At 39.7% G+C, this 14,434-nt stretch overlaps 1 protein-coding gene across 2 annotated transcripts; it reads left to right on the top strand.

The window, feature by feature from the left end:
- The first annotated feature begins 818 nt into the window (after positions 1-818).
- Positions 819-13,661, top strand: LOC120800708 (ADP-ribosylation factor-binding protein GGA3-like). 2 transcript variants are annotated; one of them, XM_040146996.1, is made up of 16 exons: positions 819-968; positions 2,773-2,857; positions 3,337-3,412; positions 3,970-4,068; positions 4,900-5,023; positions 5,253-5,353; positions 5,471-5,551; positions 5,646-5,783; positions 7,705-7,918; positions 8,037-8,216; positions 8,310-8,377; positions 8,455-8,567; positions 9,904-10,046; positions 10,174-10,343; positions 11,679-11,789; positions 13,512-13,661. In XM_040146996.1, the coding sequence occupies exons 1-16, from the start codon at positions 926-928 to the stop codon at positions 13,620-13,622; spliced, it is 1,857 nt and encodes a 618-aa protein (XP_040002930.1). In that variant the 5' UTR covers positions 819-925; the 3' UTR covers positions 13,623-13,661. The 2 variants fall into 2 exon arrangements, with proteins under 2 accessions (XP_040002930.1, XP_040002929.1); XM_040146995.1 differs by lacking the exon at positions 819-968 and having other exon boundaries at positions 1,472-2,857.
- The last annotated feature ends 773 nt before the right edge of the window (positions 13,662-14,434 follow it).

Genomic DNA, 14,434 nt, shown 5'->3' on the forward strand with positions numbered 1-14,434 from the left:
TAAGAAATACAATGTAACTATTTTACTTTTTACTTTACTCCATGTATTTCACTGCTCTTGTCACTTTGCTTAGATACAAAAATACGATTGACGTATAAAATATGTTTTGTCAAAGGATAGGCTTACTTTTTTTTTTTTTCCTGTGGTGCCCTAAAGCAATAGGCAGTATGAACATTAAAACGGGTTTCACTGTCCAAAATTTTTGCATACAAACTGTATTTGCCTCTGAAATGTAGTGAAATAGTTTGTATAAAAGGGAAAAAATGGAAATGGAAATACCCAAGTAATGTATGAGTGCTCATGGTTGCTTTACTGACCGGGTACACCGGGCTCAGGCCCAGGGTCCATGAGAGGTCATGGGGCCCATGGGTAAGAGCCTATGTATGAAGTGACCGTTATAATATTTGTTTAGAAGTCGTAGAGCAAAGTTAAAAGCCACAAAATGACCAAAAAGAAACAACAAATGATCCCAAAGAGAGGTAAACCAACTACAAGAGAAGCAAAATGACCACAAAGAGACAGACTTTTAGTCCGGGGGGGATTTTGTAGGAGGAGTAGGGGGTGGTTTAACTGTCTGTTGCCCAGGGGCCCATCTTCTCATAAACCCTCCATACAAGTACCTCAAGGGTTAATGTACTTTTACTTTTTTACTTTCCACAGCTGGTTACGTGTTCATATGAGTTAGTGTTTTTTTTTTAATTAAGTACTCAGTGTAGTGGGTGGGCTTTTTTTGGGTGGGGGGTGGCACACACACACACACACACACACGCATAAATTGTTAGTGTGTCAGGAGTGTGACTGGGCGTGAGTGTCACATGTCGCCTCAGTGAGAGAGAGGCAGCCGTTTGACACCTCCGCTTCCCCCCAGAGACACACTCAGATCCGCGGCTGTCAGCAGCTCTGGACCCGCAGGAGACGGACGGCGATGGCGACCGGTGACAGCTCGGCAACTTTCGAGTCGTGGCTCAGTAAGTAAAACGGGGAAAAGACAGAAGACACGTTTTTGTTGTTTTTTTTTTGTTTGTTTGTTTTTTTAACTTGTAGATCCGACCTAGCTAACGCAACGTTGTCATCTCACATCGGACCCCAACCGCTGCTGTTTCCTACGCAACGTTTCACTGAGGCTCAGCTGACTGGGCGTCAGTTGGATTCGGTCGCCGCCATAAATAAATAAATAAATAATAAATTCGCGTATGCGTCGATGTGGTTCAACTTTTCGTACATCGGTTGGACGCGATGCAGAAAGTATCAGTTGGAACAGGAAGTTGGCTGGCCCGTGCGCGCGCGCCCTTCCAGCGCCGGAGCGGTGTGTTGTGTGCTAGCTACCGCTGCGCGCGCTCAAGATGGCAGGAAAAAAAAATAATATATATATATATATATATATATATATATATATATATATATATATATATATATATATATATATATATATATATATATCACAATTTCTTCAGTTTGGCTTGAAGTTTTTTTAAAAAAAAGTAATAATTCCACCATGGGGAAACACACCGTTACTAGTTAATGACCTGCATTTTAAAAAATTCACCGACGAGTTGGCAGGTATAAGGGGGAAAATGTTTGAAAAGTGCACTAGAGCTGCAACAGTCAGTTGGTTAATCGGTTAGTCGATTGATGAAGAAAATTAATCAGCAACTGCTTTAATAATCGATGCTGATAAAGTTATGGTTCCGTGTTCTCTTTTTACTTGTATAACATCGTAGTAAAACAAATATTTTAGGGGTGTTGTCTGTTGGACTGACAAAACAAGACATTTAATGATGTCTCCCTTTGCTCTAGGACGTTTTTTCACTGTTTTCTGATGGTTTACACAATTAATCGATAATGAAAATAATCATTAGTTGCAGCCCTATTTAATTCTGACTGTAGGTGAGGTGTTACTACGGTAATTGTGACTGTCTTGTTCCAATCCCCGGTTTTGGCCATTTTCGTTAAAATCGGTTGAACTTTCATGCCCTTTGGCAGCATGCAAACAAAAAGAAACAAAAAACAAAAAGAACATCCTCTCTGCTTTTCTAAAACTCTTTAGATACTGGCAAAGTTTTCAAGGTGGCTCCCCACTGGAGGTAAAGGATTTTCGTGCCAGAACAGCAGTATTTAATGATTTTTATCTCACGCTCTGTGTAACATCTGAATATTCAAAGTAAATAGTAACACCATTTCTCAGATGAATGTAGCGGATAAGAGTACAAAAGTCAGCCATAAGACCAATACCTAAGTACATCAAAATAACAGTAAGGAATTCTACTTTGGTGCGTAAACGATTAGTTGATTAATCGATTGGTAAAATTGAGAGAAAATTAATCAGCAGCAATGGGTTTTGGGCTAACTGTCAGATCAAACAAGCAATGTTAAGAGTCCGGCTCTGGAGAGGTTTGATGGGTATTTTTACTATCATTATCTGGTATTTTATAGACTCAACAATTTCTCAATTAACTGGGAATCTCTTCGATTTTATTTCAACTTTAATAAATCAGTTTGACGTGATGCAAAAAGTATCAGTTTATTGATAATGATATTGATAATGAAAATAATTGTTTGTTGTGCATATAGCACTTAAACATGTTGTGGTTCCACACTTCTGTGCACCCACCTTTCACTGTTTTTTATGAAGGTCTGTCTTTAATTTCAATTCCTCATTATATTTTACATTTTCATATTTTTGCAAACATAGGTATTTGCATATGTATGATCTAGTCGTGGCACGTTATGGAGATATTTTTTGGTCCTGTTTCTCTGGTGTGTTTGTTCCAGACCAGGCCACTAACCCAAATAATGGGGAGGAAAGGTGGGACTGCATCCAGGGCTTCTACCAGCTTGTTAACCAGGAGACTGATGGGTAACAAGAGTTTTTCTTTATTTCCACCTACATTTTGAGCACCTGCACAGCCCTGCATGGGTTTCCACATTGTTTTCCAACTCTGAACATGAATTAAAGTTTTTGAGGCAGGCCGCTTGCTTCTGGAACTTACTTAAATGCGACTGCTTGAGAAACATTTGCTTCACATCCATGTTGCAATCACAGCTTCTCAGTTACAGCATCGCGCAAGAGATAGGGGAAACTCTACAGCACCGTTTTCCCATGCTCAGTTTGAATGCATTATATTATCTAAAGGTAATACAATGTAAATTCAAAGGCAGCACAAATCTTTGTTCCTACTTCGTTTAGGTTTTCATCCATTTCTATTAGCTGCGATCAAGCAGGACAATGTTTGGGAACTATGTTAATAGTTCTTTTACTCTTGGAATAACATGTTCTCTGCTTAAAGTGTTTTCAGTCATTTTAATGTGACGTAAAGCTTAATTCTCTGCTTTCAGGCCACAGGTAGCCATTCGGCTTCTAGCTCATAAAATCCAGTCCCCACAGGAGAAAGAGGCTCTGCAGGCGCTCACTGTGAGTAATCAGACCGCTCGCCTCTACCTAAAATACACAGGTGATCTGCGTTACACGATGTATCCTTGTTTGGTACCTACATACAGTATACATCTGTTTTTTTGTTTGTTTGTTTGTTTTAATAAATGCTCTTTGCCATGACTCATACTCAGCATTTACCATCACATCATTCACTGAAAAACAATGCCTTAGTTTTAACTCTGGGAGAAGCAGGTCCTGTGAATAATATCTGTGACTGTCTTTTATCACATGGTGACATGAGGGATTTAATCATCTGCATTTGAATCTGCTGTGACACCAAACGGTTTGTTGTCAATACGTTAAAGAAAGCTGCAGTGTTTCACGTTAAAATGCAATTTAGAGAAGCCTCTTGATAGTCATGAGCCTCGTGTCATGTGATATAAAAGGTGGTTAACCACAAACATGCAGCGACAGAATCTGTTCCTTCTCTCTTGTGTTGCATAAGAAACATAACTTTTTTTTTAATTCTTTTTACATTTTCACTCGTTCAAGTGAAGATGCAAGTTCAAGATTTATTCCGGTTTGGTGCTTTCCAGGTTCTCGAGGCATGTATGAACAACTGTGGTAAGAGGTTCCACGGCGAGGCCGCCAAGTTTCGCTTTCTCAATGAGCTCATCAAAGTCTTAACACCAAAGGTACTGCTGATCACAGAGAGACGTGTGTTTTGGTAGCTGGAGGCAAAAGCCAACATTTTATTTTAAACTGTGATTTTTAAAAGAGTTCCTAACTCTGTGTGTACCAATCCTGTTTGAATAGTGTCATTGAAGGATTGTTAAAGGAGATTTATTGTCTGATTCTGAGAACTCACCTGACCTAAATTCAGTGCCCAGAAGACAATAATAGCACACACATCCATGTCTTACATAACAGAAATCTCATCAGACCAGATCCGTTTAAATAATCTGTTTTAGCGTATTCTATACTTGACACTTATTTGTGTGCTATTTTTGTTGAGTTCTATTTTTGGTTTTAGCAAGACAAATCATGGCTACTATAATAATAATCTCTATGTATAGAGCCCCTTTCAAAACCTGAAGTACTTCACTCAAGGCACCAAAAGTAAGAAACAGATACAAATACAACAAATATAATAGAAAAATATGTGAAACAATTAACCATACAGGTACATATCATGCAATAAGAACATAAATGTCAAAGGAAGGATACGTTTCCTATTATAGCAAATTATGATAATTATTAGCTATAAAAAGATATGTTTTATAATATTATGAAATAGTTAGTCTACAAATGAGATTGTTTGTATTTTATACAGAAGGGAAACTTATTTAAAAGGAACTAGGTTTACCCAGTATACAGTCTGATATCAGAAGATCAACATGATACACTGTGGACTAGGAAATTGATATAACAGCCGAGTTAAATACTAAGAAAAGAATTAAATGATTAAGTTGCTTTCTGAGGAAGGACATTTACGTGACTGACCGGCTTGATCTTTTTCTGAGCAGTACTTTGGCGCCTGGACTCCTCAGAAAGTGAAAGACAGAGTGACAGAGGTCCTCTATGGCTGGACGCTCTGGTTTAAAGATGAGCCCAAGATCCAGGAAGCCTACAGCATGCTGAAGAAACAAGGTCAGGATGCTGCATAGGCACAGAACAGCGACACCTTTTCTAGTCTGCTCAGGGGACGTAAACTTTTGATTCACAGCAATATTTAAAATGGGCCTTTTAAAATTCTATCTGCACGTGATATGTTACAGTTTCCTGATATTTAAAGGGGTGATATTAATTAATTTGTTCACACTATTATGTCCTTTTTTCAAGAATAAAACCATCTCGCCTTTCTCTTTTGTTATTTCAGGTATTGTGAAGAAAGATCCCAAACTACCAGACACACTTATAATGGCTCCTCCACCACAAAGAACCAAAGAGTCTGTTTTCGACCAGGAGGACAAGGCCAAGGTGAAAGAGAGAGAGTGTGTGTGTGTGTGTGTTTGTGTTTGTGTTGGTGTGTTTTTGACACATCTGCTCACGTGACTTTTAGTTTCATCGTGCTAACATATGTTTCTGTATCATCAGCTGTTAGCCAGATTGTTGAAAAGTGCCCGTCCCGAAGACCTGGAAACTGCAAACAGACTCATTAAAAGCACCATCAAAGAGGTGAGGAGTGCTGCGGCGCTGATAGACATCTTTGCATTACTAGTGGTATGTACTGGGTATACATTTCTTGGATCTGTTTGTGTGTGTGTTTTAGGAGCAGGACAAGGCAGAGAAAGTGCTGAAGCGTGAATCTACTCTGAAGGAAGTGGAGAGCAGCACCAAGCAGCTCAGAGAGGTCCTGGACCGGCACACGATCACTGGAACCTCGATACAGCCCAGTGATGACGTGAAGGTATGTTGGACGTGTTACAGACAGACAATCAAACAGGCCCCCTGTACCACAAATCGAGATTAGTGGGTTATCTGGCTATCTTTGGCCTTAGCTCAGGTTTTCCGGTATCACGAAGCTGGCCCACTTTGAACATGGGATCATCATGGTAACGTGTGCTGCTCTGGAGCAGGACAACTCAGATCAAAACCTGTCAACAGCCTGACTGCTGATCTGTCGGATCACGGGGAAAACTGAGTCATCATTCCTACAGGATCCTGAACAAAAGGGTTTACAATAAAGTGGCCAATGATAAAGACCAATAGATATTTTTATAGGTCAGTTGAATCGTTTTGCTGTTCCAGGTTTTCCACGTGTCCACTCTGGTTTTAAAACAGAGCCTCTAACAAACGGAGGGAGAGTTAATCACACTAAGTAACTATATAATGATTCTTTCATTCCCAACAGAATTGATGCTCAAACTTTGGGATGATAATCGGAGATAAAAACTAAACCTTCTGTTGTCTTTTATCAGCAAAATAATTGGCGCACTGTTAAAATATTCCCCCCTGATTATAAAGGGAGCATTTCATTCAGATTGAGCTCATCAGACACATCAGTCCTCTCTGCTTTGGAAGCAGCAACGGTCTGACATTACTTGTAACTTTTCCTTGTGTGTTCACGTTCCCATTAACAACTCCACCTCTTTCACGCAAAAGCGCCCGTAGCCAGGCAGAAATAAACAGAGTTGTCAGAGCCATTTGAAAACTGCCTCCATGATATAAGTTATCCAGGATGGCCAATGTTAGAATCAGTGAAGTCAGATAACCCCAAGAGAGCCAGACTAAGCTGAACCTGCATCGCGGTACAGGCCCTAGCTGTCCAGGGCCGGTCCACAAAGCCACAAGGTTTTTGAGGCCAGTGTGGACGTCCTGTGTTCGTTGTACTTCTATCGCCATCTACTGACTGGCAGCAGAACTGTTTGGGTACTGTTTTAGTCCCTGTATTAAAAGATCTGTCAGTCATTTTACAGCAGGTTTGAATCTTGTGTTTTGAAAAAATCAGCAAGTTAGACCTGAATAGTTTTTTTTTTTTTTTTTTTTCCCCTTTCAGAGTTTCAGACTAGCCTACATGTCACTCAATCGCCTGGCTCCTGGGCTGGTTCTGAATGATCTTCTCTGTCTTTTGCTCCTACATCTTTCTCTCTCTCTTTTTTCTTATTTTTTATTTTCCTTTTTTTTCCTAAGTTATTTTTTGTTTTGGGACATTTTTATGCCTTTATTTGGATAGAGACAGACAGGAAATGTGGGGAAAGAGAGAGTAGAGGAATGACATTCAGCAAATGGTCCGGCCGGGAGTCGAACCGTCTTTCCACTGAATTCTGATTTACTCTGCCCCATGAAAGTGGCTCCTGCGGTGTTACAGTCTGCCTGCTGGCTTCAGCCCTAAGTGGATGTTTGTTTTTAAGTCCCCTGTACCACAAATGGGTGATGGGTTGGTAGTCGCTCCGTGTTAACGGGATATAATGGTGCTGACATTTGAAGACGAAACGTGTGATCCTAAAATTTGCAGAAGAAACTGAGAGGGAGCCTCGTGTTAGCATCTAACAGGTGTGAAGTCTGTGTAAACGCTATTTCAGAATTTGAGAAGTGGGTAAACAGCTTCTCTTTTAGTACAACTAATAGATGCTGTCCTCTCTCTAGTGTGAAGAGATCTTCACTTCTATCTGCAGTCTGAGTCTTAGTTATTACTTCATTTTACATATTTTCACAAACCAAAATTTGAATTGTGAAGACTAAGGAAAGAAAGTGATACTTGGGTCCAACTAACCTACAGCAATTTTCTCAGCAACATACTGCCTTCACTGTAGAAGAGAATGTGTTTGCGTGGAAGTGTGCCGTACAGGAGCCGCCCCACATTGGCTTCGTCCCTCTCCCCACTGCAGGCCCTATACGAGCGCTGTGACCGTCTGAGGCCCAGCCTGTTCCGCCTGGCCAGTGACACGATGGAAGACGATGCTGCTCTGGCAAAGATCCTGGCGGCTAACGACGAGCTGACACTTGTCGTGAACTCCTACAAAGACCAGGTGGGGAGAGGAAAGTGCAACGGGGGAAGAGAAGGAAGTAAAAGTGAGGAAGAAGTGGCGGGTAAAAATGATGGTAGGCCTCCTTTGGTAAACCTTTTTTCCTCTAGTAGTCCCTGTGGAAAACACTTTGACCTGGTGTTTGTTTGGCTGCTCTGCGAAATATCTGATCCTGCTTCTTCTTGTTCCTCCAGCTCCTACTAGTCCCAGAGAGATTAAAAGCTACCACCTCATCGACCTGTCATCACTGGACTCCCCACAGACTCACAGAAAAGCCGATTCACCGCCGTCCTTTGAATCTTCTTCACCCCTCCTCTCCTCCTCTCTAGAGAACGCCTTCCACCCAGTACCTGACCAAGATTTTACTGAATTAGGTAGACCTCCTTTTGTACCTACTTCTAGTCTATTTTCTGTAACAGAGATGAATAAGTTTCATAATGTAATTATGTGGTGTCCGGTAATTACAGAGTTAGATGATAAGGTCTTGAAAAGGACTCAAGAGACTTCAAAGTCATACTATGAGGAACTAATTCAGGTGAGGCTTGAACCTATGGTTAAAAATAATGATTTTATTAGCAGCAGTGTTTAAACAAAGTTTATCCCTTCTCTCAGCTTAATGGAGACATTCAGAAGAGGAATGATGTGCAGAATGGAGGGAGAGGCCTTTTGCTGAGAGCTCGTGGATGTGGGGGGAGCAGTACCACATCAAATGGGACTAATGTTTGGTAAGGATGTTGAGAGGGAAGGAGCGGAAATTCTTAAGTTCCCTAAAAGACATCAGGTGCATTAGTTTTAGACGGTTGTCTAAATAAACTCAAATAATGAGTTTTAAAAATGTTATTCCTGTTACCGAGTATACTTACCCCTGCCAAGGTGGTTATGTCTGTTTGTCGGTTTGTTTGTTTGGTTTTTTTTGTTTGTTTTTTTTTGTTTTGTTTTGTTTTGTCAGCAGGATTTTCGCAAAAAGTACTGAACCGATTTGCACCGAACTTGATGGAGGGATGGGTTGTGAGCCAGGCATGAACCCATTAAATTTTGGGGCAGATTCAGATCATTGACAATGATTTTGAAATATTTCCTCTGAAGTCTGGTGTATGTTGTTGGACACTGGCCTTGGCAGGGGTCTGCGCTCTACTGAGTGCCCCTCTAGTTGAGAACGTGCCGGCTGATTGACATTATTTCCATCGGCTGCAGTGAAGAGTTGACGTACAGTGACAACAGTGATAGGGGCTGGGATAATCAGAAGGCAGTACTTGTTGAGTACTGACTGATGTGTGACTGAAACGGATCCAAAACACATGAGCACGAGTGCTTGACACATTGAATGCTTTGTCAGACCCCTGGTCTTATTTACTTATTTGATTTAAATATTTCCTGATTTTAAAGGTATCGTGGAGTTTCCTTTGAGGCAAAGTTTCTTTATACATTCAATCTATTCACCAAAACATATTGTGTGTATCCCTTTCAGGTCTGATTAGTCGATGAATCAATCAACAGAAAATTAATCGGCAACTATTTTGATAATTGATGAATTGTGTGTTATTGTGTTAAATAGAAAAAAGTAGAAAACATGTTTATACTTATCAAAGTGAGGCATTGAGGTTTTGTTGGAATATCAGAATAGAAACGGATACTACTGTATCAGCCCTGGTATGGAAAAGCTTGAAAAAAATACCCAGCCCTAATAATGATTTGGTAAAGTAGGAAGGCAAAGTTAAATGAAATTATTGGTGTAGATACCTGAATAAATGTTAATTATGTGGTTGTGTTTAAAATACTACTTTAACATATTGAAAGGTAACTTGAGTGTATCAGGACGGACCGCATCAAAAATGATACTGAAAACTGAATCATAACATGTTATTGTACTCTGGAGACGAACAAACGCAGACATTTTTATGAGTTAAGCAGTGCATTGAAGCATTTTGCTCAACATTTCAATAAAATTATCTCTGCGTCTCACTGTCCTCGGGCTTTATGTTTTTTTTTTGTTTTTTTATCTTTTTGTTTTTGTTTTTTTAATCATTATTAATTAACCGACTCTGCCTCTTTTCCTGTCAGGTCACTCCCTCAAAATCAACAGTTCACCGTAACAGGATCACCGTACAAGACGCAGATGCAACCAGATGAAATGTCTGAGGAGAGCTTGTGTCCCCCGCAATTACTGAAAAACGTCTTTGTTCCAATGGACACCATCAAATCCAGTACGTCCCCAAAGGCTAAAATGAGATAGTTTATATGGAGAGACAGCTGGTTTCATTGTACTGTTTTGCTGCTAAAGATTTATTCAGACATTCCTCTAAACGCCTGTTGTTTTCTCGTTTGTGGCAGGTCAGCTGGAGCCAATCACTTTATACGATCAGGCCGGTGTCCATGTCTCTCTCCATTTTGCCAGAGACTCTCCACCAGGTCATCCCGGTGTTGCTGTGGTTGTCATCTCCACCGTGAACACCTCTGCCCTCTATGTGAAAGACTTCCTGCTCCAAGCTGCTGTTCCAAAGGTAACAAACTCCAGTCACAATGGTCTGTTTTCAAGATAAAGTGTGAAAGACAGTGATAATGTTTTGTTTTTTTTTTTATTAAATGCAGTTTTGAATGAGTGAACTCTTTAGATGTCTTGAGTATATTGCAGTTCCAGTTCAAAACCTACTCAAACTGCAGGGGAACTAAAACACATCCTGTTGTGGCTGATGTTTTAAACGAAATAAATGTTTTGTCGTTGAATTTGTTGTTGAAGTGATGCTCTTTAGATTTGATTGTATTAGTGCTGAGACAATGTGATTAGTCAGTCAGTTAAACAAGTTATTGTAGGACGTATGTTAATTTTAGCTTCTTTTGGTTGCTCTCTGCTGTTCTATATTCTAAAGTTTAAATCTTTGGATTTTGGACCATTGATTAGACAAAAAAAGAAATCTGGAGATACAATTTTGACATTTTAAAATTGAAAAAATTAATTGTGTAACTGAAAATAGTATATACTGTAGATGGAGAAAAAAAAAAAAAAAACGTGTTGTACTCTTGTGCTGCCCATTGTTCATGGATGGGTGCTCAACAGATGATCTGTTAAAGTTCATTCAAAACACGGTTACTCATGGGACTGGCGTCAGCAGATTCTGGTGGGAGGTTTATCAACATCATTTCACCTAAATGCTATTGGTGTCCCCTACTGGAGCCAAGCCTCCACTTCAGATTTGCCAGACTTTCATTTTTAGTTGTTTTTTTTTTTTTAATTATTATATTTATCTGTCATTACCTGTGTATTTTCTATTAGACAGTACTTTTATCTGTATGTCGTCTATGCACATTACTATCTACAGAATGGCCTGTTTTTCATTTAACCTTTTAATATGCACCGTCCCACCCGTGGGAGAGTTTGGGCTTGGTGGTGCTACTTTAGTGTTTGCGTCTGTACCGGACGCAATCTTCGCACAACCTTGACAAATTACACATTATTTGAAAGATGTAAGTCTCCTGATTCCATCTGTGCAAAGCATTTAGGATCCCCATATCAGTGCATCAGCTGTTGACACAGAATTGGTTCAGACTTGTGGCTATGGCTCCAAAGTATTTTCCACACAAAGGAAACACACAAAAAACCTCACATTTGTACCATTGCCCTTGTAACTTTGGTTCAGTATTTCTTCTTCTCATTCTGACTTTTTGATTGTAAAATTTAAAGACATATCTTTCACAGGAGACCAGCGTTATGACGTTATATGGTTGAAGAACAGTAACCTTTCTATTATTTTCAGGCTTGTGCCCAAAAATGGGGATGTCTGGTAACAGGTTAAGAGTTGAATACACTGCTAATTCTCAGTTTAATACTTGTCCTGCAGAACATGTTGGTGAAACTTCAGCCTGCCTCAGGGACACACCTACCTCCATACAACCCTCTCCTGCCTCCACCTGCCATCTCCCAGGTCCTCCTATTGTCTAATCCTCAGAAGGTGAGTTTATATACCTTTTATGTGTTAGCGATTCATTTAACTATTTGTATTAAAGTAGAGTAATTTTAGTATTTGTGTAAATGAATCATTATACATCAGTGTGTTGTGTGTTCATAATTATAATTTTAATATGTCTTATCACCTTGGTACATTGTGTGTGGGACATTATGTCGTCATGCACCTGTCTGTGACTCTGTGAACATGATAACTCAAGAATGATTCTTAGCTGAGACTTCATTCTTACACTACAGGTACTCCATATAGAGTAGATGATCTAATTAGATTTTGCAACTGCAGCAACTCCTTAAAGGTGCATTATGTAAGTTTTTGCTATCGCTACACAGTCAACGTTAGCACTAACAGCTGTTTAGAAGAAGCGTTGCGAGTTCAGCATCAAACTTCATTTCTTTACCCGCCAAGAGCTGTCTCCAGCGGTGCAAAGCAACACCAATGTTAACTCTTGTTTTGCCTCTATTACTATCACTTCTTTTCCTCTACTGAAGTTAGCATGCTAGCCAGCTAGCCCCGGTCCGGCCCATCTCGTAATACCACTACGGGATAGTGAATCACTGTAGCGCCCCATCTGCTCTCAGTTCAGCATGAGAGGATGAAGAAGTAGCGCTGCTCAGAGGGCATATTCTAACCTCTTGTCTTGTAAACGCTACAATGGCTGAAGCTCTCGGTAAGTAAATGGCTATTAATGCTATCATTGGCTTTGTAGCAATAGCAAAAACGTACATAAAGCACCTTTTAAGCTAAGATGTTCCAGTTGACACCGGATATGTAGTACACAACGACAAACATGTTGGCATGAAAAATATTTGCTAATTAACAAGCTATTTGACTTAATCAGAAGGAAAGTGATTGTTCTCGTGAACATGATAACTCATGAACGATACATTGTAAAAAAAACTTACACCACAGGTAGTCATGCAGTAGATGATCTGATTAGATTCTGGTGTGCCTTGCTGCATAAATTTGCATATTAATAAGGTAAAACTGATTTCTTTAAAAACTCCTGTTAGTCTTCAAAACGAATACTGACAAACTACTAGTCCTGTGAACCTACATGTTCTTTTGTCATGGAGGTCATGGCGGGGTATGAGGACTTCAGCGTTATACTTTGTTAGCATGCAGGTTGCGCTAACATAAGCTATAATAGAAAAAAAAAAATCCTGCAAGACAGCTAAGACAGCTTAAGTTTTCAGGTTATTTGCCAAACTCGTAGATTTTTGATACGCTAGTATCCTTATGCATATCTTGCACTCGACTTTTTCGGGGTCATCTTCACAAATTTGGGCGTTATTCCAGACGCTTGACTTTTTCGACGGCTTGCTAGCGTAGTTGTAACATGTAAGCCTGTCACATGGTCATGTTTCACTGTCCCAGTCCTGTCAGTCCTGGTAACATTAGATGAGAGCTGTGACACACAACTATCACTACAACTATCACAAGATTAAATGTCCTTGTCTGAGAACAATAACAATTAATGTTGATTCATAATGAATAATGTTGGATTACTAATTCTTACGTCATTGCTATTTGGGATATTTTTTTTTTTGTAGTAATGCATATGTAACAATAAATTAAAAAAAAAACAAAACACAGCATTCAAATACCAATTTGGATGTCGATTACCATGGCAACAGTAGAAACTTCGAAGCTCCGAGGCATTCGGTTCAGCCCTACTGTTTCCCTAACACTGACCTCTGTTTTCTTCAGCGTAAGGTGCGTCTACGCTACAAGCTGACACTGACACTTGGAGACCAACAGCTGAACGAGACTGGAGAGATCGACAACTTCCCAGACTGGACCTCTTTGATTAGCCACTAAACACGCCAGACACTTGTATCCCTCCAAAAAAAAAAAAAAAAAACTGCACAGGACCTAAAATCTAGATTTAGAGCACGGAGAGAGTTAAGTGGACCCAGTGAGCGATCAACAAAATGGTGGGAAACGAACATACACCTGGAGTCAATCATCATGAGGTGTTTACGGTTGGTACATCCCTTATTGTACCTGATTCAGGTATGCAGTACTCTGCTGTTGTCTTAGTGAGCTGCTTTGCGATTGCCGCCTGTTGTTGGAGTCCATGCACAGGCCCAGTTTGATAAAGCAGTATATTCATCATACATGTGTGTTTGTTGACGTGTAGCTGGTTACATGTCTGCATATGAAATTTGCTATTTATTTGCTTTTTTGTTCATGTGACATTCAAAATTCCCAAAGTGCCTTAAGATGGAAATGTTTTTTTTTCATAAACATGTATTTATTTTAATTTAGTTCTGTACCTCAAAAAAGGAGCATGGCAAGGTTGCCGTAAGGACCGTATGTGTGTGAGAAATCTGAAAAAATTAAGATTCTATTTGCGTGTATTTGTTATTTCAAATGCAAATTGAAGGTTTTTATTATTGTATTTTGAATTTAGCCTATTTTTATGCAAGGTGACATCGGAGAGCTCATTTGTACCAAAGTTAAAAGAGCTTCAAGCAGTGCTGCTCAAAAGTAAATGAAGGAAAGATCTTCACAGCTTTTACAAAACATAAGCCGCATTTAGGAAAAAAAAACAAAAACGAAATGCTACGAATAGAAAAATACAAGCCAATGAAGAAACATTTTCCAATTTGACAACGTGTGCGGCCTAA

This window comes from Xiphias gladius, chromosome 15 (assembly GCF_016859285.1).
Source record: "Xiphias gladius isolate SHS-SW01 ecotype Sanya breed wild chromosome 15, ASM1685928v1, whole genome shotgun sequence".
NCBI classification, from domain to species: domain Eukaryota; kingdom Metazoa; phylum Chordata; class Actinopteri; order Istiophoriformes; family Xiphiidae; genus Xiphias; species Xiphias gladius.

Coding starts and splice junctions, on each gene's coding strand:
- LOC120800708 (XM_040146995.1), top strand. CDS start 2,703: ATGTATGATCTAGTCGTGGCACGTTATGGAGATATTTTTTGGTCCTGT. Junction 5,552..5,645: donor TTAAAAGCACCATCAAAGAG/GTGAGGAGTGCT, acceptor TGTGTGTTTTAG/GAGCAGGACAAGGCAGAGAA. Junction 8,217..8,309: donor CCAAGATTTTACTGAATTAG/GTAGACCTCCTT, acceptor CGGTAATTACAG/AGTTAGATGATAAGGTCTTG.